This window comes from Mastigoproctus giganteus, chromosome 6, assembly GCF_048544385.1.
Source record: "Mastigoproctus giganteus isolate SK-2022 chromosome 6, ASM4854438v1, whole genome shotgun sequence".
NCBI classification, from domain to species: Eukaryota; Metazoa; Arthropoda; class Arachnida; order Uropygi; family Thelyphonidae; genus Mastigoproctus; species Mastigoproctus giganteus.
Window position 1 is genome coordinate 199,643,933 of NC_143580.1, and position 23,845 is coordinate 199,667,777.

Sequence of the window (23,845 nt, forward strand, 5' to 3'; positions counted from 1 at the left end):
TATCTCTGCTATATTGTGATTTTCAATAATGATTTTCATTTTCCCCCCCTGCAAAATGGATTATCCTCCATTTATTTTATCACCTTGAATATTGCTGAAGAAGCAGTCCACACCAAACAAAAGTTAACAGCTGCTGTTGAATTGATGGACCAAATCACTAATATTTTCAGTTTGATATTAGCTGAAAATGCCTTGCAGTGTGATAATGAGTCTTTCACAGTTATTGAGAATGTTATCCTTGTAGAAGCCAATTTAAGCATTTTTCAAAAAAAATCTAAAATATGAGAAGAGACAGAATTCAAAGTGAAATTCAACATTTATTCAAAATGACAAAGTTACCAAACCATAAGTAGAAGAAGAATAGCTAATTTTTGGGTTTCTTCTGTGAGGGAGCCCAAAGAAAAAAAAAAAAAAATATATATATATATATATATTAATATAATATATAAGAGATATATATATATATATATATATATATATATATATAAAATGTGGTTTGTAAAATAAAGTGTCTGTGAAAATGGAAATGAAAAGTACACACAGTGCCTGAACTAAGAGAAGTTTAAGGGATAGTCAAAAGTGGAAGTGAAATAGTGGTTAAACAGGTGAAAGAATTTGAAAAACCTAGTACAAAAATGAACTGGTACTGAGAAAGCATAAAAAAAATGTACAAAAATAAAATGAAAAATAATAAATAACAAATAAATTACTGTGTTAATTACTTATTTATTGGAGCAGTGTGGCATTAGAGGCAAATTGCTGCTATGGATAAAGGGATGGGTGAGGGGGAGAAGACAGAGTGGTAATCAATGGACACTGCTCATCGTGGACTAATGTTATTAGTGGAGTCCCTCAGGGTTCAGTGTTGGATCCATTATTGTTTTCTGTATTCATAAATGATATTGATGATGGTATATCAAGCTTAATGTCCAAGTTTGCAGACGATACAAAGGTTGGCAGGGTTGTTAAGGACACTACTGATGCTATGTTCCTGCAACAGGATCTGGAAAGGTTGAGCAGATGGGCTGAGAGGTGGCAAATGAAGCTTTTTTTTTTTTTTTTTGATTTGGTAGTTGTTGGCGCATCGGCTTCTGTGGCCATATTGCACCTCCCAAGGTTTTTGCAGTACTTTGATCCAAGCCCGAGGCGGGAATCGAACCCGCGACCTTTGGGTTGCCGGGCAGGTACTTTACCCACCTGGCTAGCCCGGTCGGCAAATGAAGTTTAACATTGACAAATGTAAAGTACTACATATGGGAAACAGTAACCCCAGATCAACGTATCAACTCTGTGGTACTACGCTGACAGTGGTAGAGAATGAAAAGGACCTGGGGGTAATTGTGCAGGCAGATATGAAGTTCTCTGAGCAGTGCAGATGGGCTGCAAGAGTAGCTCATGGTATCTTGTCAATGATATATACAGGAATTTTTCTAGCAGGGATAAGGAGGTGATTATTCCCTTGTATAAGGCAATGGTCAGGCCACACCTTGAGTACTGTATACAGGTGTGGAGGCCTCATTTAAAGAAGGATGTAGAGCTGCTGGAACGAGTACAGAGAAGGGAAACAAGATTAGTGAATGGAACAAAGGGTTGCGCTTACGAAGAAAGGATTAAGTTTTGCAAATTACAGTGTCTGGAGATTAGGCACCGGTGAGGTGATCTGATAGAGGTGTATAAAGCCTTGAATGGTTTGAGCATTCTCAATGCCGATGGGATTCTTCCTCTTGCTCAGTATAATCACCTGAGAGGACATAAATTCAAATTGAGGAAAGACAGTTGTAGGATAGATGTGCGGAAGTTTGCCTTTAGCCAGTGGGTAGTTGGTTGGTGGAACAGACTTCTATCCCTTGTTGTGGAAGTTGATAGCCTAAATAAATTTAAGGCTCAGCTGGACAGGTATTTCGAACGAACGGAGAGGTGAAATGGGAGAGGGTTTTTTTTTTTTTTTTTTTTTTGGCTGATGCTGAATAAGCTTGCTTTCTTGCATCATATGCCTCTACTAATGCTAATATATATAAACCTAAATATTATAATAATAATAATAATAAAGATATAGTTCAAGGCATAGACTTAAATGGATGTCAGATGAACTGACAAGACTATGGCAGTGAAGCAAAATGCACCTGATAATATAAATTATCAGGTGATACAAATGCTACAGTAGATATAAACTAGTCTGCAAACAAGTCACAAAGGGCAAGGGAAGGTAATTACAAGAAGTCTCTGGCAAAGAAAAGCAGCAAAGCTTTATTTATGTAAAGAGTAGAAGGAAGGGGATGAATTACATTGATCCACTTAATATCAGTGGTTGATGATCCTGCTCAGGTGAAATATCGAATAGATATTTTGTATCTACATTCATGCATGAGGATTTCTTTAGGGAAGAAGATGCCAGAAATTGATCAAATTCTAACAGGGAGCTGAAAGATTTTGTGTTAACTGAGAGGAAAGTGGAAGAGAAAAAGAAACTGGTTGTAAAAAAATAATTTTTGACGTCATATATTTAGATTTCAGAAAAGCTTTTGATACCGTTGCCCATAAACGACTGCTATACAGTGTGGTATTAAGGGCAAGTGGCTGATATGGATTAAAAAGGATCTGGTTGACTGGGAAAAGACAGAGCGTGGTTATCAATGGGCACTGGTCTTATTGGAATAATGTAATTAGTGGATTCCCCCAGGGTTTAGTGCTGGGTCCATTGTTGTTTTCTATATTTATTAATGATATTGATGAAGGCATATCAGGCTTAATGTTTAAGTTTGCAGATAATATGAAGGTTGGCAGGGTAGTTAATCACAGTAATTAGGGTATGCTATGCAACAAGGACTAGACAAATTAGGTAGATGGGCTGAAAAGTGACAATTAAAGTTTAATATTGACAGATGCAAGCTACTTCATATGAGGAGTAGTAATCCCAAATTAATATACCAGCTGTGTGGTGCTACACTAGGGCATTGGAGAATGAAAAAGATGGGTAATTGTGCAGTCAGATATGAAGTTCTTTAAGCAATGGAAACAGGCTGCCATGGCACCTCCGTAGCCAGGTGGGAAGGAGCAGCAGTGCGTAGCACATGCTTCTTGATTAAACCGGGGTTCGAGCCCATCACCACCAAATACGGAGGGTGCGGAAAGGTCAGGGAATGACCACCGCATTTCCCAGAGCAATATGGCCTTAGTTGCTAATGCTCCTAAAAATCAAATAACAAACAAACAAACAGGCTGCCATGACAGCTGATAGGGTTTTGTTAATGATATACAGGAAAATTTCCAGCAGAGATGGAGAGGTGGTTATCCCATTATGTGAGGCAATGGTTAGATTTGAGTACTGCATACAGGTCTGGGAATCTTATTTTAGGAAGAATGTTGATCTGTTGGAATGGGTGAAAAGAAGAGCAACAAAATTAGTGAGGGGAGCAAACAGGTACTTTTACCAAGAAAGGCAGTTTTGCAAATTGTAGCATCTGTGTAAGCTAGAGCTTCTGTAAGGAGAACCGATTGAGGTGTTTAAGGCTTTGAATAGATTGAGTAATTTTAGTGCTGATGGAAACCTTCCTCTTGCTCAGACTGCACACAAGGGGGCATAACTTCAAATTGAGGAAGGATGGTGCTGGTTGGATGTGTGTAAATTTTTCTTCAGCCAGAGGGTAGTTGATTATTGGAACAAACTCCCATCTGCTGTGGTAGAGGTGGATAGTTTGAATAAATTCAAAGAACTGGAGAAGCTGTTAGAGGGGGAAGGGTCAGGTGAAATAGAAAGTGTGCCCCCTGCCCTTTTGGGCTGATGCCGTATAAGCTTGCTTGCTTTCTTGCATCATTTGCTGCTGCTACAACTATTACTGTTAATAATAATAATAATAATAATAATAATAATAATAATCAGCCAGTGATTAAAAAAAAAACCTAATTGCACTGTATTTGTGAAATTATAATTGTAAAATTAATAGTTTTATTATGTTTTTCCTTAGATTGTTGGGCAGTTAATTGACATTGATAAGTTGAAAGGAAGTTATGAGTTCTTCACTACTAATATTTTAGAGTGGATACAAGCCAAAATTGTAGAATTGGATAACAGAAACTTTCCAAACTCATTAGAAGGAATACAGAAAGAGTTATTGAAATTTAAAGAATATAGGACTGTTGAAAAACCACCAAAGTAAGCAACTTTAAGTAAAGATATTTGTTGTTTAAAATTAAATATAACAAGTTTAAATTCTTCAGTTATATTTGTTACATTTTATTTAAAAAAATATATAATGTAAGAAAGAAGAAATTACTTCCCTTCATTTAATTCTTATGTTTTGATTTATTTTAATTTATGGGATTCTAATTTCTAGTGATAGTCAGATTATAACTGTATTGATGTTCATATTCCTTTAACAGTTTCATTGCTAAATAAAAAAAAAAAAAAAAAAAAAAAAAAAGAAGAAAAAAAAAAAAGTGAACAAGATAGAATAAAATGGCTTGTTCCTTTGTTGAAAGCAGGGATGTTATTCATGCAGCCATTTGGCTATGTGCGAACCTAACACTTCCATAATGCAACCCAAATGTTGTCAGCTTTTACAAGTTTATAGTAATATATATATATATATGTGAGAAAGTGAGAATAAACTGTGTAGCCACTTTATTAGGTATGCCTACCCTTTTCATGAAATGGAGCACTCCTTCAATAACAGTATCACTTGTTTACACCATGCGATGTGGACAGCTACATGGGGATACTGCATGTGAGCAATTCAGTGTGAGAATGAGCAAGACGAAAGATTTAAGTGATTTTGAATGTGGCATGATAGTTGGTGCCAGATGTGCCTGTATGAGTATATCCAAAATTGTAACCCTTCTGGGTTTTTTATATATGACTGTGTCTTGTATGTATTGGGATTGGTCCAACAACCACACAACATTCAGCCAATGGTGATCCTGTGACTAGAAGCAGCTTGTTGATGTGAGAGGCCACCCAAGACTGATACGACTTGTGCAGGGTAACAGAAAAGCTAGGGTCAGTCAAATAATAAGTCACTACAAACCAATAAAAGTTTAAATCTATGGATATGGTAATTAAACAGTTCATTTCAGAATGCACACATTGTACCTTGTCACAGATGGGATGTGGCAGTGGGCAACTGACCTGGAATTGCATTCTTGTCCGGCAAAAAAAAAAAAAAAAAAAAGGTACAGTTACAGTGAATTCAGGAATACCAATGCTGGAAAGTAGTGGATTTGGAAAAAAATTGTCTGGTCTGGCAAATACCCATATCTGCTGTTTCATGCTGATGGCAGGACCAGAATATGGTGAAAACAGTACAAGCTGATGGAGCCACCCTGCCAGATGTCAATGGTATAGACTGGCAATAGCAGTCAAATAGTGTTGAGTTGTGTTTTTGTGGTGCACATTGAGCCTCTGGAGAAAAATTTGGTTGGCACAGGTTATCTGGAACTTGTTTCTGACCAGGTGGATCCTTGCATGGCTGCAGCATATCCATCTGTGAACATGCTGTTCAAACAAGATAATACACCATGTCACAATGCCAGAATTGTATAGAACTAGCAACAGGAACACGAGGATGAATTCAGTTTACTTCGGTAGCCTTACTAGTCATCTGATATCAGTCCAACTTGAACACCTGTGGGATGAGGTGGAACAAATTCTTCAGAGTTGAGATCTGCAGCCATCCAATTTGCAAAAACTGTGGGAAACAGCTGAATTACCATGGACCATCATCCTTGTGGTATGCATTTAACACCTCGTTGAATCCATTCTACAAATTCAGGCTTTTTTTTTTATTGCTAAAGCGGGACTTTCTTGCTATTAGGTAGGGGTACCATTACCATTTTAACCTCCATTCGCCAAATCCGCTCCCTAGGCCGTGGCCTATCCACGGTAAAATCAGAGAATGGGATTTTTCCTAACTTTTAGAATTCAATTTTGTTAGTATAAATAAATAAATAATAACCAAACAAATAATTCCTATCTGGCCACTTAGCCTCATGCAAGGAGAATCAACTTTGATTTACTATCATTGATCCTAATTGGATGAGTTGACATCCCTGCCACTTGGAGGCGTGTCTCTACTACCCAGCAATCTGAATCTCCTTTTAAATACTTCCGAAACGTACTTATTAAAATAAGTAAATAGTCTTTTATCAGTGAACATGACATGGAGTCTCTCCTTCTCCAGATAGCCAATTGATAGTTTCAATTCCATTCTCAAGTCAACATAATAATTGCAGTCAAGCATAACATGCTCAGATGTCTCAAGCTCTCCACATTTACATAACCCATTTTCTTTAAGTCCAAGCTGAAAGAGTCTCAATGCCAATCCATGTCCAGTTAACAGAAACATAGAACAAAGACCAAACTGTTGCCAAGTCTTTCTTTTAGTATCAATTATATTTATTTTCGGCAAAAACATAAAGGTCTGTCGTCCTTTTTCAGATGTTTCCCATTCTATTTGCCATCTTATTTTAACTTCTTCTAAAATTCTATTCTTTTCACTTTTAACATCTGCTCTTGTATAAATTTTATCTGGTTCTGGACAAGTTCTTATTCTTACTATCGTCTTCCTAATATTCCGTTTAGTAAGATATCCTACTCTAGCTATTAACACTACATACTGGACTGGCAACCTACCTGATATTACCTGCAAGGCTTCTGTGGACACCGTCCGACATGCCCGAGTAATCCCTAGTAATGCAAATCTTTGTGCTTGTACTAGGTGTAATCTTATTCCCAATCCTATGAACCCAAGCCCCGGCAGCATAACACATTATAGGTGAAAACAAACAATCGTATAACAGATTGAGGCCTCTACCTTTTATGCCCCAATCTCTTCTAATCACCCTCTGGAGTTTGGCATATAAGGTTTTAATTTTGACTTTTAAATACTTAACGTGTTCTGTAAAGAACAAACGTTCTTCAATCATTAAACCAAGATATTTCGTTACTCGTGCATATCGAACGGCACTCCCCATCAGCCGTACAGTAGGAGCTCTATTCATGCTTAGTCTTCCCTTAAGCAACATCTGAACCGTCTTTTCCTTTGAAACCTGCAATTTATGTTTCTTTGTTCATATTTCCAATGTAGTCAAAGCTTCTTCTGCTCTACTTTCTATGGAAGATCTGGAATTTCCTTGAACCATCATTACCAAGTCGTCAGCATAAGCTATTTTTGTGACTCCAGCCATTTCTTCATTTAAATATTCATCAAAGACCATGTTCCACGTAAAGGGGCCTATCACCAAGCCTTGTGGACATCCTTTAACAACTTTCCTAATTATCTCTGTATATCTAGTTTTAACTACTACTTCCCTATTGGAAAAGTAGCTTCTAAACACCTTATATAATTTTGTCTTACAATCTTCTTTAATTCTAGACATGATGCCACCCCAGCATAAGTGGTCGAAAGCACCTTTAAAATCAATAAATATACCTAAACAATACCGTTCCTCACTGTCCTCCACCGCTTGAAGCAATCTATATACCGCATCTTCAGTTGATGAGTCTTTCTTAAAACCATATTGGTTTTGTGATAACATATTTCTTGTTTCATATCTCATCATAAGACGGTTCATACATAATCTTTCATATATCTTACCCAAAACGGAGAGGAGAGCGATTGGACGATATGTACCAGTTTCGTTAAGCATACGATCTGTCCCTTTTATAAGTAATTTTATCTGTGCTCTCTTCCACTCATCCGGAAAGGCACCCTCTTCTAAACATAGATTATACAAATTTAAGTATAACTCTGGAGCCATTTGAAAAGATCTTTTCATCACCAATACTTCTATTTTGTCTAGGCCCGGCGATCTACCATCCTTCGCTTGGCCCATGGCCGTTGTCAGTTCTTCTAATGTAAACTGTTCTTCTGGTGTCACGATAAAATTCTGACCATCTATTTCTAAATCATTGACTTCTTCATTTTCATCTGGAAAGAGATCGTCCAATATCCTGTTCACTGATTCTTCCCAAGTTAATGTTTGACTATTTTCATTGCCGATAGTACTCATTATTTCCGATAGGCTTCTCTTATTAGTTAATAATTTAAAAATGGAATTCCATGGATCCCTAGATCCTTGTTTGCTCACATATTCCCTCCACTTATTCTGTTTAGCTTTACAGATAGCTGTAACATATTCTTTACGACAAGCTTTATACATATTTTTATACATCTCACACAAATCTAAATCTCCGTTTCTTCTTACAGCCTGGAACTTTCTTCTTAAACAAAATGTTTCTCTCCTTTTTTCAGATAATTCAGTACTCCACCAGAATACTGGCCTATTAACCTTATACCTTTTCTTCATACTACAAGAACATGCATCTATTAAAATAACAGTTAATTGTTTAACATAATCATTTGATGTCAGGCCTACCCAGTTTATTTCATTGATACTACTCAAAAACACCTGCTCAAACTTTGGCCACTTTGCAGTTTTATCCATAAATCTATCAATATCATTACTGAATCTTTTATAACACAGGAAAAAGAGATGCTATTATGATCACTAGTGATATGATGTTCTATCACTTTCCAATTTCTAATACTATCCACAATAGAGGTAGTTGCCAAAGTTAAATCAATACATGACTGACCATGTACCGTGGAATAAGTAGGAGCATGTCCTGTCACATTTAACACCTCTACACCTGAGGCAGCAATGAATTCCTCCAGCATCACTCCTCTTTCATCGGATACATCACTACATAGGTATACATCGGATACATAGGTAGGGGTACCTAATAAAGTGGCCAATCAGTGTACAGTAGTACTTAAAGGAGATATATCGAGTGGGTAATTTTATTAGGTAAAAAGGTAAAGTGCAGCCATTATCAACCCACTGCAGAATGGAAGCCTCCTCAACAATTCATGCTGAGGAAAACGGACCATAATCTGCCACGCTGGTCCAGATTTTATTAGGTACAATTACCTAATAGTGAGTAGGTTATCTTCCTTTAGCCTTAAGAATAGTTTGGATTCAATGAGATGGTGAAAGCATGCCATAGGATGCTGGTCTATGGTGACTCAACTGCTTTTCACATTTGTTGCAAATCAGATGGTTGTGGATTTCCATTCCAAAATAACAAGAAACGAATTTATGGTGCAGAACACGGGGAGCTTGAAACAAAACCTTTCAAGTGCTACGAACAAATGTATGCACCTAATTTGCCAATATCAGGTTGGAAATATATTGCTCCAATTTTGCAAGAAAAGCAAATTGTCTAGCTCAGAAACATGGAATTAGTGACTTCAGATGTACCAAAGGATATTTTTAATCTTGAATAGACAGGTTTATTTTATAATTTGCTGCTAAAAAAACATTTGCTGTTCGAGGAGAGTCTTGTCATGGTGGAAAATTAAGTAAGCAAAGACTCAGCGTTCTGTTATTCTGCAATTCAGATGGCAGTACAAAACTACCCCCACTTGTGATTGGTAAATTTTCCAAGCCAAGTTGTTTTAAAGAAGTTAACCAATTCCCCTGTGATTATGAGGCCAATAGAAGTGCTTGACTTATGGTTGAAATTTTTAATCTTGGTTATCAAAAGTGGACAGAAGAATGGTTTAAAAAAAAAAAAAAAAAAATGCTGATGATGATTCTGGATTGTTGTACAGTTATTTGTTATTATTTGTTATTTGATTTTTAGGAGCATTAGCAACTAAGGCCATACTGCTCCGGGATATGCGGTGGTCATTTCGTGACCTTTCCACATCCTTCGTATTTGGTGGTGACGGGCCCGAACCCCGGTCTAATCAAGAAGCGTGTGCTACGCACTGCTGCTGCTCCTTCCCACCTGGCTACGGAGGCGCCTTTGTTGTACAGCACATTCTAGACACGTAATTTGACAAATGTACGGCTGTTGTTTTTACCTCCCAGTGCCACCAGTTTTATGCAGCCACTGAATCAAGGCATTATTTATAACCTCAAGAGAGCATATAGAGCCCACCTGATAAGGTACTTGATCCACAACATAGAAGGAGGGAACAATTTGCAGCCAAATTGGAATGTCTTGGATGATATCTGTAATCTTGTTATTGCTTGGGATAGTATTGCATCAAGTGTAATAATCAACTCCTTCAGAAAGAGTGGCTTTGGAGAGAATATCATTGAAAAATATGGTCCAGCAGATGAATGTGATAGCAATATTGAGGAATGGTTGTTGGCAAATTTGAAGAGTTTGTGAAGATGGATGAAGAAGTTGCTACCAGAGCAATGCCAACACCAGAAGAGCTGCTGAGTAACCAAGCAAAACAATGATATTTTTGTTGCCATCACAGCAAAAGTGAAGAAGCACACACACACTGCCATCTAGAAAAGATGCCCAAAATGCATTGAGCATAAAAGAGAATGTGTTAGCCTGCAGTAACATTGATAAAGAAACAACTATTGCATTTGATAATGTCTGTGCTGTAGTTAAAAATGCATATATGATAAAAACTGTGCAAACAACATTGGATTCTTTCTTTAAATTAGATTAATTAAAAAGTTAATTTTTTGTTTGTCTCCTTTTATATTAAGATTGTAATTCTTTTTACTGTGATACTAAAATGTTGTATATATCGAAATATATGCTGACAATATTTTCATTTCTGTTAATTGCTTTTTTCTTAGTTTATCTTATAAATAAAATAAAATCATTAAAAAATGTGCTATTCCTATTACTGTATTGTTAGACAAGGCTTTTGTTTTTATTTTTTTAATTTTTATTATTTTATTTTATTAATTTAAATTTATTTTTTCATTTATTTTTGATATTATTATTATTTATTATCTACATATTTAATATGGAAGCCGTTTTCTTTCGACAGTCAGTGTGAATGATAGGCTTAACGGAACAGGCTGGAATTGGTCTCAACTTGAAGTTATTTCTTCCTAGGTGTGCAGAAAGTTGTTAAAATTTAAAAATTCCGAATAGTTTTATTTTACGGAACGGGACAGTTTTGTAGTACAAATGAAATTGGTTCAACATTTACTTCATAGATGGAGCCACAGGAAGATGTTAACTGTTAAACAAACAGTTGTCTAAGTTGATAAGGCATTTTTTTCTGATTAAAAATTTTCACTTTAATTATTTAACCGATTAACAATTTTCACATTCACACAATTGTGTCCTTTGTTCGGAAAAAAAAATACTAATAATAATAGTAATAAAACTCTACCAATTGTAAAATTGCCTACCTTAAAAGAAAGAACTAATTGTTAGGATTCCATTTCACTGCTCACAATATGCTCCCATGTTGCGCACACGAGCTCATACACTCATTGCCATTCGTTATATTTAATACATTCAGAACTCATCGTGTTATTGGCGCCTCTGTAGCCGGGTGGGCAGGAGCAGCAGTGCATAGCACACGCTTCTTGATTAGAAGCTAATCAAGAAGGACGGATGGATGCGGAGAGATCAGGGAATGACCACTGCATATCTCCGGAGCAATATGGCCTTAGTTGCTAATGCTCCAAATTATAGAATAAAAAAAAGAAAAACCAAATAACAATGACATCATGTTATTGTTGTCAACTTCAAGTTTATTTGTTTTTTCCTTTGAGGTTATTTAAGGTAAGTAATTTAAGGATTTAGAAGTATGTCACAGTCAGAATGCGGAAGACATGTCTGCCATCTGCTACTCTGACTGGTCGTGTTGAACATACCTTGCATCAAAGAAGAAATATCCCTTTTTGTGTTTCTGCAAATGTATTCAGGATCGTTCTGAAAGACCAACCCTGAATACATTTACACGTATATATTGATACTACATTTCTTTAGGACAGCTAGAGAAAAGCTGTACCAATTGCAAAAATTTTGCAACGGGTACAGCTAGCTGTAGCCATTGTGTATGATAGGCCTAACCAATTTGGTCTCAAATTGAAGATATTTCTTCCTAGGTGTGCAGAAACATGGGAAAATATAAAAATTCCGAATAGTAAAAAATCTGAATAGTTCTATTTTACAGGACGAGCCAATTTTCTCTACTAGTGCTGCCTACCTTAAAAGAAAGAATAGTTTTATTTTACAGAAATGAGAAAGGATTCGATACATGCTGGCTTACCTGCTCATAATCAAACACTGACTACATTTCTTTAGGACAGCTAGAGAAGAATTCCGCTACCAATTGCAAAATTTTCTCAATGGATACCAACAAAAAAAATGGGGGAGGGGGGGGGATTAAATTTTGACACTTTTGGGGGACCTTGTTACTATAAACTTTGTTATTACAAAATGCGAAAATTTAGGTTCCTTGAACTTTGTATTAATGAGATTGGACTATTAAAATTTAAAAAAAAGTCTACCAATTCTTAATCTCCCTTCCAGAGAAGAGCATTTTCAGAATTGGATGATAAATCTGGTGAAGAGGATAATTGGGATTGTACTTCAGAGGCCTATTAAAAGTAAAGTGACATTTCCCTAATTAGCAAGAATTGGATGACTTAATGAGGAATGTGGTTCTAATCAAATCCAATGCAGAGCTCTGTCATGTGGAGGATCAACTAAAAGACCATTGTGATGTGGTTAAGAATGCTGATTTTGCCTGGACAGCAGTAGCTATGCATTATTGGCTGGAAGGGCATAACCTCATGCCAAGTGATGCCCGCATAATCTATTATGCGGGCATCACTTGACATGTGGCTTTAAGATCTGCTGGTTGTTAAAATCTGTATACATCAATATTACTCGGGCTTCAGTTAATAAGGACCATGGTACTTGCATTTACCCTATTTGACCCTTTGTAGTAAGCAGATGTTCCATCATTCCACTCCTCTGTCTCCTCCTCTTCTGCCACTTAGTCCTCTATTCTAGTCTGGCATGTCCTTCTGGCTACAGCATCCGAAAGCTACTGTTTACTTATTTTTTGTTATTAATTAGCCATTGTTGTTTTTAGTTTCTTCATCTATATTTTAAAAATATTTTATAATTTTTTTTTTCCAAATTGGCCAGTGAGGGAGGGGGGGGGAAGAGAGAGAGAGAGAGAGAGAGAGAGAGAGAGAGAGAGAGAGAGAGAGAGAGAGAGAGAGAGAGAGAGAAAAATTACATTATTGTAGCAGTTTACAACACTGATTATTATTGTAGAATTTCCCTTTATTAAAAAAATTTTGATGGTAGCATTAATAGTACTTGATAACAATATGCTTGTTAAGTAAGTAGAATAGAATTTTTTTGTTGTTAATACAGATACAAAGAAAAGAGTGAAATTGAAGCACTATTGTTTGCCATCCAGACAAAAATGAAAGGTCTTGGCCAACCTCTTTATGTTCCACCTGAAGGAAAATTAGTTCATGATATTGAAAAGGCATGGGATGAACTAGAGAAAGCAGAACACAGACGTGAAGTAGTTTTACGGGAAGAACTAGTCAGGCAAGAGAAACTAGAAAACCTTGCCTATAGGTTTGAAAGAAAGGTGAGCATAAAACCAAATAATTAAATATAAGTATATGCCTTGCTTAATGATGGATTTAGGCTCCTCAAAAATGAGTCAATAACCAAAATGTTGGTTAAGTGATGTGATTTGCCATATACTTCCAGCTTATTATGATAAACAGATTACTTTAAAAAAAAAGATTAGATAGAAATTTTTAAATGTAACATCTTTTAGAATTTAATAGAGTAATAGCGAAAGAAGCATACTTAATTATTTTGCATATAACAATAATATAGTTAAATAACAGTGTAATAATGAAAGAGAAGATTAAAATTTCACGAATTGATTTATTGTTTAAACTATCCCTGTTAAGCCTATAATTAAGGAAGAAAGGAAAATTATAGAATAAAAAAAAGAAATGAACATTTTTGTTGTTGTTGTTGTATTAGTCAGTTATGGTGAAAATTCTTCAGTTGTAGGTGCAGGTGATGAAGTTAGCATTAGCAGTGGCAAATGATGCAAAAAAGCAAGTTTATACTGCATCAGAAAAAAACAACAATGACACCTCACATTTCGCCTATTCATTCCCTCCAATAATTGCTCTAGTTCTTCCTTGAATTTATTTAAGCTATCAACTTCCACAACACATGGAAGTTTGTTCCAGCAATCAACCACCCGTTTGCTAATGGCAAACTTCCGCACATCTGTTCTGCAGTTTGAATTTGAATTTGTGCCCACTCTAATTTGAATTTGTGCCCACTTGTGTGTGTCGGTTGAGCAGTAAGAAGAATGCCTTCAGCACTGAGCTTGCTCTATCTATTCAAAGCCTTAAACACCTCGGTCAGATTACCTCGCAGGTGCCTAGTCTCCAGACACTTCAGTTTGCAGAACTGAAGCCTTTCTTGGTAAGAGCACACCTTTGTTCCCCTCACTAATGTCGTTTCCCTTCTCTGTACTCGTTCCAGCAACTCTATACCCTTCCTAAATGAGGTCTCCAGATCTGTATATAGTACTCAAGGTGTGGCCTGATTGCCTTATACAATGGGATAATCACCTCCTTATCCCTGCAAAGGGAGTATTATATTTCCTTGAGTTATTCCAGGAAAAATACCATCTCAGTTAAAACACTGAGATAGATAGTGTTTTTCAGATCGAACAATAATACAACACTACTACAAATTGGCCCCTGAACACATATACAGACCATAGGAAGTGGCAGTTATATAAATTGATGCACTGTAAGCAAGTAGCTGATGCACCAAAAAACCCCAAAACAATTTAGAAACCACTCTTAATAGAATGTTTATATTAAGTCTGCACAGTTATTAATAAAGAATTTTTAAATATAGATTACTATAAATAATCTACAAACTGAAAGCTTGGTACTTGTGCTTGGTACTTTGATGTGGTTCATGGGAGCCTTATTCTATTGTTTTTTGCGAAATCTGTTTTCGTCGAGTTAATAGGCTTATTGTATAGTGTCCAAACTTCATTTGACCACAAAGTGCAGTCACCCTTGTGGCATTTATGATAGTACTCCTTTCAAATGTATGAAAACATAGTGTTTACCATAGTTATTATTGCACACATATACAGCAGTAACCCAGAGTAGTGCATCAACTGTGTAGTACTGCACTCAGGACAGTGGAGAATGAAAAAGAGCTGGGGGTAATTGTGCAGTCAGATATGAAGTTTTCTGAAGCAGTGCAGACAGTCTGCAAGAGTAGCTGATGGTGTCTTGTCAGCGATGTACAGGAATTTTTCTAGCAGGGATAAGGAGGTGATTATCCCCTTGTATAAGGCAATGGTCAAACCACACCTTGAGTACTGTATATAGGTCAGGAGGCCTCATTTTAGGAAGGATGTTGAGCTAATTAACTACTGAACGAGTACAGAGAAGGGCTATGAGATCAGTGAATGGGAACAAATGGTTGCTCTTACAAAGAAAAGCTTAAGTTCTGAAAATTACGGTGTCTGGAGACTAGGCACCTGCAAGATGATCTGATTGAGGTGTATAATGCCTTGAATGGTTTGAACAAGCTCAATGCTTATGGGATTCTTCCTCTTGGCCAGATTAATCACCTGAGGGGACACAAATTCAAATTGAGGAAAGACAGTTGTAGAATAGATGTATTGAAATTTGCCTTTAGCTTAGCAGGTGGTTGATTGCTGGAACAAACTTCCATCTGTTGTTGTGGAAGTTGACAGCTTAAATAAATTCAAGGCAGAACTAGACAAACATTTGGAGTGAATGGATGGATGAAATCGGAAGGTTTTTTTTTTTTTTTTTGGCCGATGCTGTATAAGCTTGCTTTGTTGCATCACATGCCTCTACTAATGCTAATGCTCTGAATTTTGACTAATTTTATAATAGAATGGTTATTGTCAAGCATGTTATGAGTGCATGGAGAGATCTGTCACTAAAGGTTGCTCTAAAGAAGCAGTCCATGGCCCAATAGTATGGAATGAAAAAGACTTGCTTTGCCTACTAAGGACTGCTGCCAGTATTGGACTCTTGGTGTTTTATAGTGCTAGCACAGTATGTTATTCAGATTGGAGGATGTGTTTGTATTTCTGTGATGGACAAGTGTGTGTATAATGTATTCAGGTATATACATACATACATACATACATGTGGACATACACGTGTAGTGTACTCTCATATTTCAAGTAATTTTGTCTACTATTTTTGGTGGAGGGGATGGTGAAATGAAATTCTTCACACTCAATTTGTTAGGTGGTATTAGTATTAGATATAACAGTTAATTAAAACTTATTTATATTTGTTAAATGTTTTAAAATTATAAATTCTTAAACTAAAAATGTTTTGAATTGTAAATATTTTTCTTGTTTAGTATAGTTAATTTTTAATGAAGTTGCTATTTTATATTATATGATAGAAGGTTATATATTTCCTTTATTTGTTAACTTTACTAAGATATATAAAATTCTTCTATTTTATTTTGCACTTTTTGTTTTCATTAGAGTGTTTTACGTGATGGATACCTGAAAGAAATGACTCAAGTACTATCTGATCCTAGGTACGGCAGTAATTTAGCTCAGGTTGAGGCCACTGTAAAAAAGCATGAAGCCATTAGTGCAGATATCTTGGCTAGGGTAAGTATTGGAAACATTATGGAATTAAATCTGCTCAAGAGTTGTATCAAGAAAGTGTTAAGTTAACCACATGCGTAGTTTAGAAAGGAATATGAATAATTTCTTTCTAGACTATACAAGCCTTTATATCGATTACTGAATAAGGTTGTGATTAAACCAAATTCAGAGTTCGCTTAGTGGATTTTTTTACACCAACCATTCAAGTTATGAAAATATTGCGTGCGTGTGTGTGTGCACGTGCGTGCGTGCGTGCGCGCGCGCGTGCACGCACACACTCCAGGAAAAAGGAAAATTTAGTTGCTACCATGGCATATAGAATATATACTGATAACAGTGCCACCATATTTAAGGAAACAAAATTTATTTTTGAATAGCCATAACAGAAATGACATAAATGAATAGCCATAATAGAAATGACATAACTGAATAGTCATAACAGAAACTGATATAATAAATATTTTAGAAGGAATTGCTCCTTCTTTTTTCGCTATTAACCTTTGTTACTTTTAATAATTGATTTACTTGCTAGCAAAGAAGGAAGTGGCATTTCTTTCCTGAATGCTAACCTACTGGTTTCTCTTGATGTTATATCTGTTCAGTTAATGTTGGCAATTTCATTAGTTCTTGGCATTCTGTAACCATTATCATATGTAATTGTTGATAACTTATGAAGCAACATATGCTAAGTTAATTTGTAAATTGGTCGAGGATTTCCTGTGCGGACGTGCCTTTCTGCCGCTCTTGGAATAGAGAAGTTTTTTCTGATTTATTTTCTGCTTTATTAGTTTAAATTGACATATTAACTTATTTCTAGAGTAGCTTTATATTCCTATTTACGGTACTTAAAGTTAAAATAACTTAGATAGAGATTTTGTAGGTATTACTTAGTATCGGAAAGGGTATCAAATCCACGTGTTTACCGTTCATAAACGGCCGCCATTGCTACGTGAAAATTAATCAGTAAAATCTATTAATCTTGTCGAACTTCATTGGCAATTAAATTGTAATTTTAACTATACATATAACCACTTAGGTTACGGAACATAAATAATTAGTAAAAATAAATAATTAATACATAACTTGATACAGAAGTTATATAAAGGGATTTCGTAGATAACACTCGTTACTGAAGCGCGATACAGCATATCCGGAATTCGATAGCATTAGCTTTGTATAGTATAGTGCATAATATAATATTGTCAATTAATCAGTACATCTATTAATCTTGTTAAACTTCATTGTCAATTAAATTGTACTTTTAACTATATATATATAACGACTTAGAGTACAAACGTAGCAAATAATTAATACATACTTGATACGGAAGTTATATAAAGGGAACTCGTAGATAACACTCGATACCGAAAAATAAATATAGCGTTATAACTGTGTTAAGATACAAGTTTAAGGTTTTAATTTTGTTCTGAAATTGTAATTTTATTGACATTTAAATCGAAATCATGACTCTGACCAGAGCAGCAAAGCAAAAGGCTCAAGCTAATGGGAGTGCTGTGACTCAGGGGAGAACTGAGGGGGGCGGTTGCCCCCTGAATCACGGCCTTTTAAGATGCACTGTTTGCTTGATGTTTGCGGAGCAATCGGGTACGGGACATGATACTGCCATGGGGGATGTCTTTGTGTGTGCACGATGCAAGGAGTGCAAGGAAATTAGGCGACAACTCGGCGTTGTTATGGGCCTATATGAGACCTTGAAGGACAGGGTGGATGCCCTCGAAGGAAATAAATTGAGGGGCCCATCAAGCTCTCAGCTGCCCACATCAACACCAGAGCTTGGACTTGGTCATCTTGCAACACAGAGGCAGCCCCCAAGGCAGAATGCGCTGGTCCAACAGGAACTAGTAGTTGTTGGTGACTCAATTGTCAGGGAAACGGGGAACATGCTTTGTAAAAAGGATAGGTGGAACAGGACCAGGGTATGTCTGCCAGGGGCAAAGGTTGATGACGTTGTAGAGCAGATATCATCTTTTAAGGGCACAAAAGGTGATATAGTTGTACACGTTGGCACTAATGATATTAAGAGTAGGAGACCAGCGGAATTACTTAACAAGTACAGGTCACTGTTGAAAAAAAGCCGTGAAGTAGGGTTGAATTTGAAAGTGTCTGCAATTCTGCCCAGACACGATAGGAGGGAGTATATGATGAGAGCCTTGTCGATCAATTCGGCCCTGGAAAGATTGTGCAAGGCTGAAGGGGTAGAATTTTTTTCAGCCTGGACTGTACTTGTTAACAGGAGAGATTGCTTCTACAGGGATGGGATACACTTAAATAGAAAGGGTGCAAGAATATTTGCTGATGCTATCGAGGCAGTGTTAGGTGGGTCGGAAAACTGCTAGCTTGGGGGGAGACAAAGACTAATGGATTAACAGTAGCCACGGGCAGAGGTGAAAGAGATTCTTGCACTGCTTCTATTGGAATGAGCAGAAGCCTGAAAAACAAGATGCAGGATATTTCAGAGACTGCTGGAAGTCATTGCGGTACAAGTAAACACATGGGTTGTGTTAGGGTAGCTAGGAATAGAAACAGGTGCATGTATACTTGCGTGTACACTAATGCTAGGAGTTTAGTAAATAAATTTGATGAATTTGAGGTATTACTCAAAACATCAAAGGCAGATATTGTTGGGATATCAGAGACGTGGTGTCACACAGATATAAGGAATGCAGAACTGGAATTTGGGGAGTACAACGTCTACAGAAAGGATAGACAGGATAGGAAGGGAGGAGGGGTTATGCTATTAGTTAAAAAACACATAAAATCCAAGGAAGTGAAGCCAGTTGACATCGCTGGACAGTGCAGTGTTGAATCAGTTTGGTGTGACATAAGCATAGGGAAATCAAAATTGAGAGTAGGAGTGTGCTATAGGCCTAATGACTCTGATGAGTATAATAAGATACTGTACAGGGAAATAGAGTGGGCCAGTAAATCAGAGAGTCTTATAATGGGGGATTTTAATTTCCCAGATATTGACTGGAATTTGTGGGTTGGTCACTCACACACTAGCAAGGCTTTTGTGGATTTATTGGATGATTGTTTTCTACACCAGCATGTTCGGGAGGCAACTAGAGGGAGTAATACTCTTGATCTGATTATCAGTAGTGATTCTTCATGCATTAGGAATCTGCAGATAAACGAACCACTGGGTGGCAGTGATCACAGTGTGCTGAAGTGGGATTTACTCAAGGAGGTAACTACCATCAGAGGTAAAGGGAAGGGTTTTTGCTTTCGTAAAGGAGACTATGCTGGTCTGAGACAGTATTTAAATTCTATACAGTGGGACCAACTGATGATGTTACCAACAGCAAATTCAAAATGGGAAGCATTCAAGGAACTAATCTTGGAAGCTACCAGGCTTTACATACCAACCAAGAAATATTGTTCAAGGTTCAGGCCTAAATGGTTGTCAGATGAACTAATGAGACATATGGCAGAGAAGAAAAATGCATGGGATACATACAAATTAATGGGTGACGTGGAAGCCTATGATAGATATAAGTTGGTCTGTAACCAAGTCACAAAGGAGATTAGGCAGGCAAAGGCAGATTATGAGAAATCCTTGGCAAAGGATGCAAAGAAAAACAGAAAAGAGTTCTTTACCTATTTAAACTCAAGAAGGAAAGGGATGAATCAGATTGGTCCACTGGATGTTGATGGTTCAACAGTTGAGGATCCAGCTCAGGTGGCTAACAATCTAAACGAGTATTTTGCATCTACATTCACACATGAGGAGTTATTCAGGAAGGGGAATGTCGTAGGTGAAGTAAACATTGGCAGTGAGCTAGATGATTTTCTAATAACTGAGAGGAAAGTGGAGGAGAAATTGTTGAGGATAAACATAAAAAAGGCACCCGGGGTGGATGGGATCTATCCAGTTATATTAAAGGAGGCAGCAAAGGAAGTAAGCAAACCCCTAGCCATAATTATGAGAGCTTCTTTGGACTCAGGGGAGGTACCCATGGACTGGAGATGTGCAAATGTAACCCCAATTCACAAAGGAGGATCAAAGGCTGACACAAGTAATTATAGACCTGTTAGTTTAACTTCGGTTCCAGGAAAATTAATGGAGGCACTGGTTAAAGAAGCACTGCAGGATCATCTAGACAAGACTTCAGTTATAGCTTGGACACGGCATGGTTTTGTTAAGGGCAGGTCTTGCCTGACCAATTTGATTGGATACTATGATGTAGTCACAAAAGAACTGGATGCAGGGAATAACTTTGATATTATATATTTGGATCCTAGAAAGGCTTTTGATACTGTTGCGCATGGAAGACTGCTGCACAAATTGGAGAAGTGTGGCATTCGAGGCAAATTGCTGCTATGGATAAAGGGATGGTTGAGTGGCAGAAGACAGAGAGTGGTAATCAATGGACACTGCTCAACGTGGACTAATGTTATTAGTGGAGTTCCTCAGGGTTCAGTGTTGGGTCCATTGTTGTTTTCTGTATTTATAAATGATATTGATGATGGTGTATCAGGCTTAATGTCCAAGTTTGCAGACGATACAAAGGTTGGCAGGGTTGTTAAGGACACTACTGATACTATGCTGCTGCAACAGGATCTGGAAAGGTTGAGCAGATGGGCTGAGAGGTGGCAAATGAAGTTTAACATTGACAAATGTAAAGTACTACATATGGGAAACAGTAACCCCAGATCAACGTATCAACTCTGTGGTACTACGCTGACAGTGGTAGAGAATGAAAAGGACCTGGGGGTAATTGTGCAGGCAGATATGAAGTTCTCTGAGCAGTGCAGACGAGCTGCAAGAGTAGCTCATGGTGTCTTGTCAATGATATACAGGAATTTTTCTAGCAGGGACAGGGATGTGATTATTCCCTTGTATAAGGCATTGGTCAGGCCACACCTTGAGTACTGTATACAGGTGTGGAGGCCTCATTTCAAGAAGGATGTAGAGCTGCTGGAACGAGTACAGAGAAGGGCAACAAGATTAGTGAATGGAACAAAGGGTTGCTCTTACGAAGAAAGGCTTAAGTTTTGCAAATTACAGAGCCTGGAGACTAGGCATCACCGAGGTGATCTGATAGAGGTGTACAAGGCTTTGAATGGCTTGAGCATGCTCAATGCCGATGGAATTCTTCCTCTTGCTCAGAATAATCACCTGAGAGGGCATAAATTCAAATTGAGGAAGGACGGATGTCGGATAGATGTGTGGAAATTCGCCTTTAGCCAGCGGGCAGTTGGTTTGTGGAATAGACTTCCATCGCTTGTTGTTGAAGTTGATAGCCTAAACAAATTTAAGGCTCAGCTGGACAGGTATTTCGAACGAATTGAGGGGTGAAATGGGAGTAGTGGTTGTTTTTTTTCTTTTTTTTTTGCCTGATGCTGAATAAGCTTGCTTTCTTGCATCATATGCCTCTACTAATGCTAATGCTAATGCTAATTGTTACTAGTTCTTGAGTAAAGTACTTAAAAAAATAATGATTATCTTCTAAATTTAATTGAGTTTGTTTTTAAAGTTTTTTGAAAAAAAAAAAAAAAGTGTAGTGCCTTACTTTAATTCCTGTTACTCTGCATGCATTGCCTTAAATTCTAAAGCTGCCTTTTTATTTTATTTTTTATTTATCATGTCTCCAGTTTTACATAACATTAACAAGTGAAAACCTAATTATTATCTAAATTTTGAAAGATAAAACCACACCATGTATTTTAAGGTGAGAGTAATAATGATGTTTACTGAAATATATCTTTTGTATAGAGCAGTTATGTACAGCCTGCAGGCTGCATTCTGCCCGCCTGAAAAATTTTTGCAGCCTGTCTTAGCCTATAAGAATATTTCAATAAATTTTCATAAAAAAATTATGTAGTTCAAGTATCAAAAGTAATAAAATAAATAGTTTCTGAAAACATAAATGTTTTCAGAAATAATACATAACAGATGTCATAAGTGTCATTTCCATGTTGCTTACATCAGTACTGCACTAAATAGAGAAATAGTAAATTTTCTTGCATTGACAAGTAATGTAAATAGTTGTTTTTAAAACATGATAGTGTTCATGTCACAGTTATTGCCTGATACATAACAAATATTGCAGATGTGAAGTACACCTTCATATATGAATTCTAATTATTGATGATTTAAATGCATTGTTTTCCTGTACCAGTGTTAAGCTATTATTGTATTATTTTATACTTTACTAACATAAGTACAATTTTAAAGTTTAGAATAAAATTGCTGTTTTTTCATTATACAACAAAAGATCCAGTTCACACATACTGTGACCTGCAGATATGAAATAATTTTTTTAAATGGCCCTTCAAAGGAAAATGGTTGCGCATTACTGGTTAGATTATAACTCTTTCATTATGTGAGGTATAGAGCTTGTGGTGTGCTTTAGTCTTAGTATAATGAATTTCATTATGGTTGTGTTTTTTTTTTTTTTTTTTTTGTCAAGACCCACTTATTAATAATATTCATAAATAATAATATGAACAATTTTTAAGTGATTCATATTATTATTTAGAAAGATACAATGACTAGCAGCCTTTGAGGCTATAAGCTTAACTAGTAATATTCATGATTTAAATGTTTTTGTTTTTTTGCACTTTTTAATAGGAGGAAAGATTTCAGAATTTAAGTGTTATGGCTGATGATCTTGTACAAGAAAATTATCACAGTAGTGATAAAATAAAGAACAGGTATATGCCACTTATTACTATTTTTATTGGTTTATCTTGTTTTGATTAACTCATCTGTAGGCATGTCAGAAGCATTAATCAATTCTAAAAGGATATTGATATAAAAAGACCACCCTTTCCAAGGCAGCAAAGCAATGGCTTTTAAAATATATAATCTTAAATATAGTAAATAAATAATAAATTATTAATATAAATAAAATAAAAAATGTATAATTTTAAAAGATATATATCACCATTATTAGTAAGGTATTTTATTTTTACAGTTCTTTTGATATTACTGATCAGGGAAAAACTTATTGAACAGTATTCATAGTTAAATACAATATATGATTTTAATTAGGATAAAAAATGCCACTCTATAATGTTTTTTTTTTTTTTATAGGCATAAAATTATGTTTAATATGTAGCAGTGGAAAGTTTTGTTTAAAATATAGTATTGGAAACTTGTTTAAAATTGTAGTCCAGCACTATACAGAATATAACAAAAAATTTTATTCTGTATAATGCTGGACTACAATTTTAAACAAGTTTCCAATACCCAATACCCAGTTATATCCAGTTATATTAAAGGAGGCAGCAAAGGAAGTAAGCAAATCCTTCGCCATAATTATGAGAGCTTCTTTGGACTCAGGGTGGATACCCTTAGACTGGAGTTGTGCAAATGTGACCCCAATTCACAAAGGAGGATCAAAGGCTGACAC

At 36.3% G+C, this 23,845-nt stretch overlaps 1 protein-coding gene across 3 annotated transcripts in view; it reads left to right on the forward strand.

Moving 5' to 3' along the window:
• The window catches only part of kst (spectrin beta chain, non-erythrocytic 5 kst), a 593,342-nt gene that overhangs the window by 150,423 nt on the left and 419,074 nt on the right, over nt 1–23,845 (forward strand). For all 3 annotated transcript variants that reach the window (XM_090376665.1, XM_090376667.1, XM_090376666.1), the window contains exons 8-11: nt 3,966–4,153; nt 13,166–13,391; nt 16,338–16,469; nt 23,062–23,144. In XM_090376665.1, the coding sequence (XP_090232791.1) occupies nt 3,966–4,153; nt 13,166–13,391; nt 16,338–16,469; nt 23,062–23,144 (629 nt within the window). The remainder of the gene's footprint in view (nt 1–3,965; nt 4,154–13,165; nt 13,392–16,337; nt 16,470–23,061; nt 23,145–23,845) is intronic.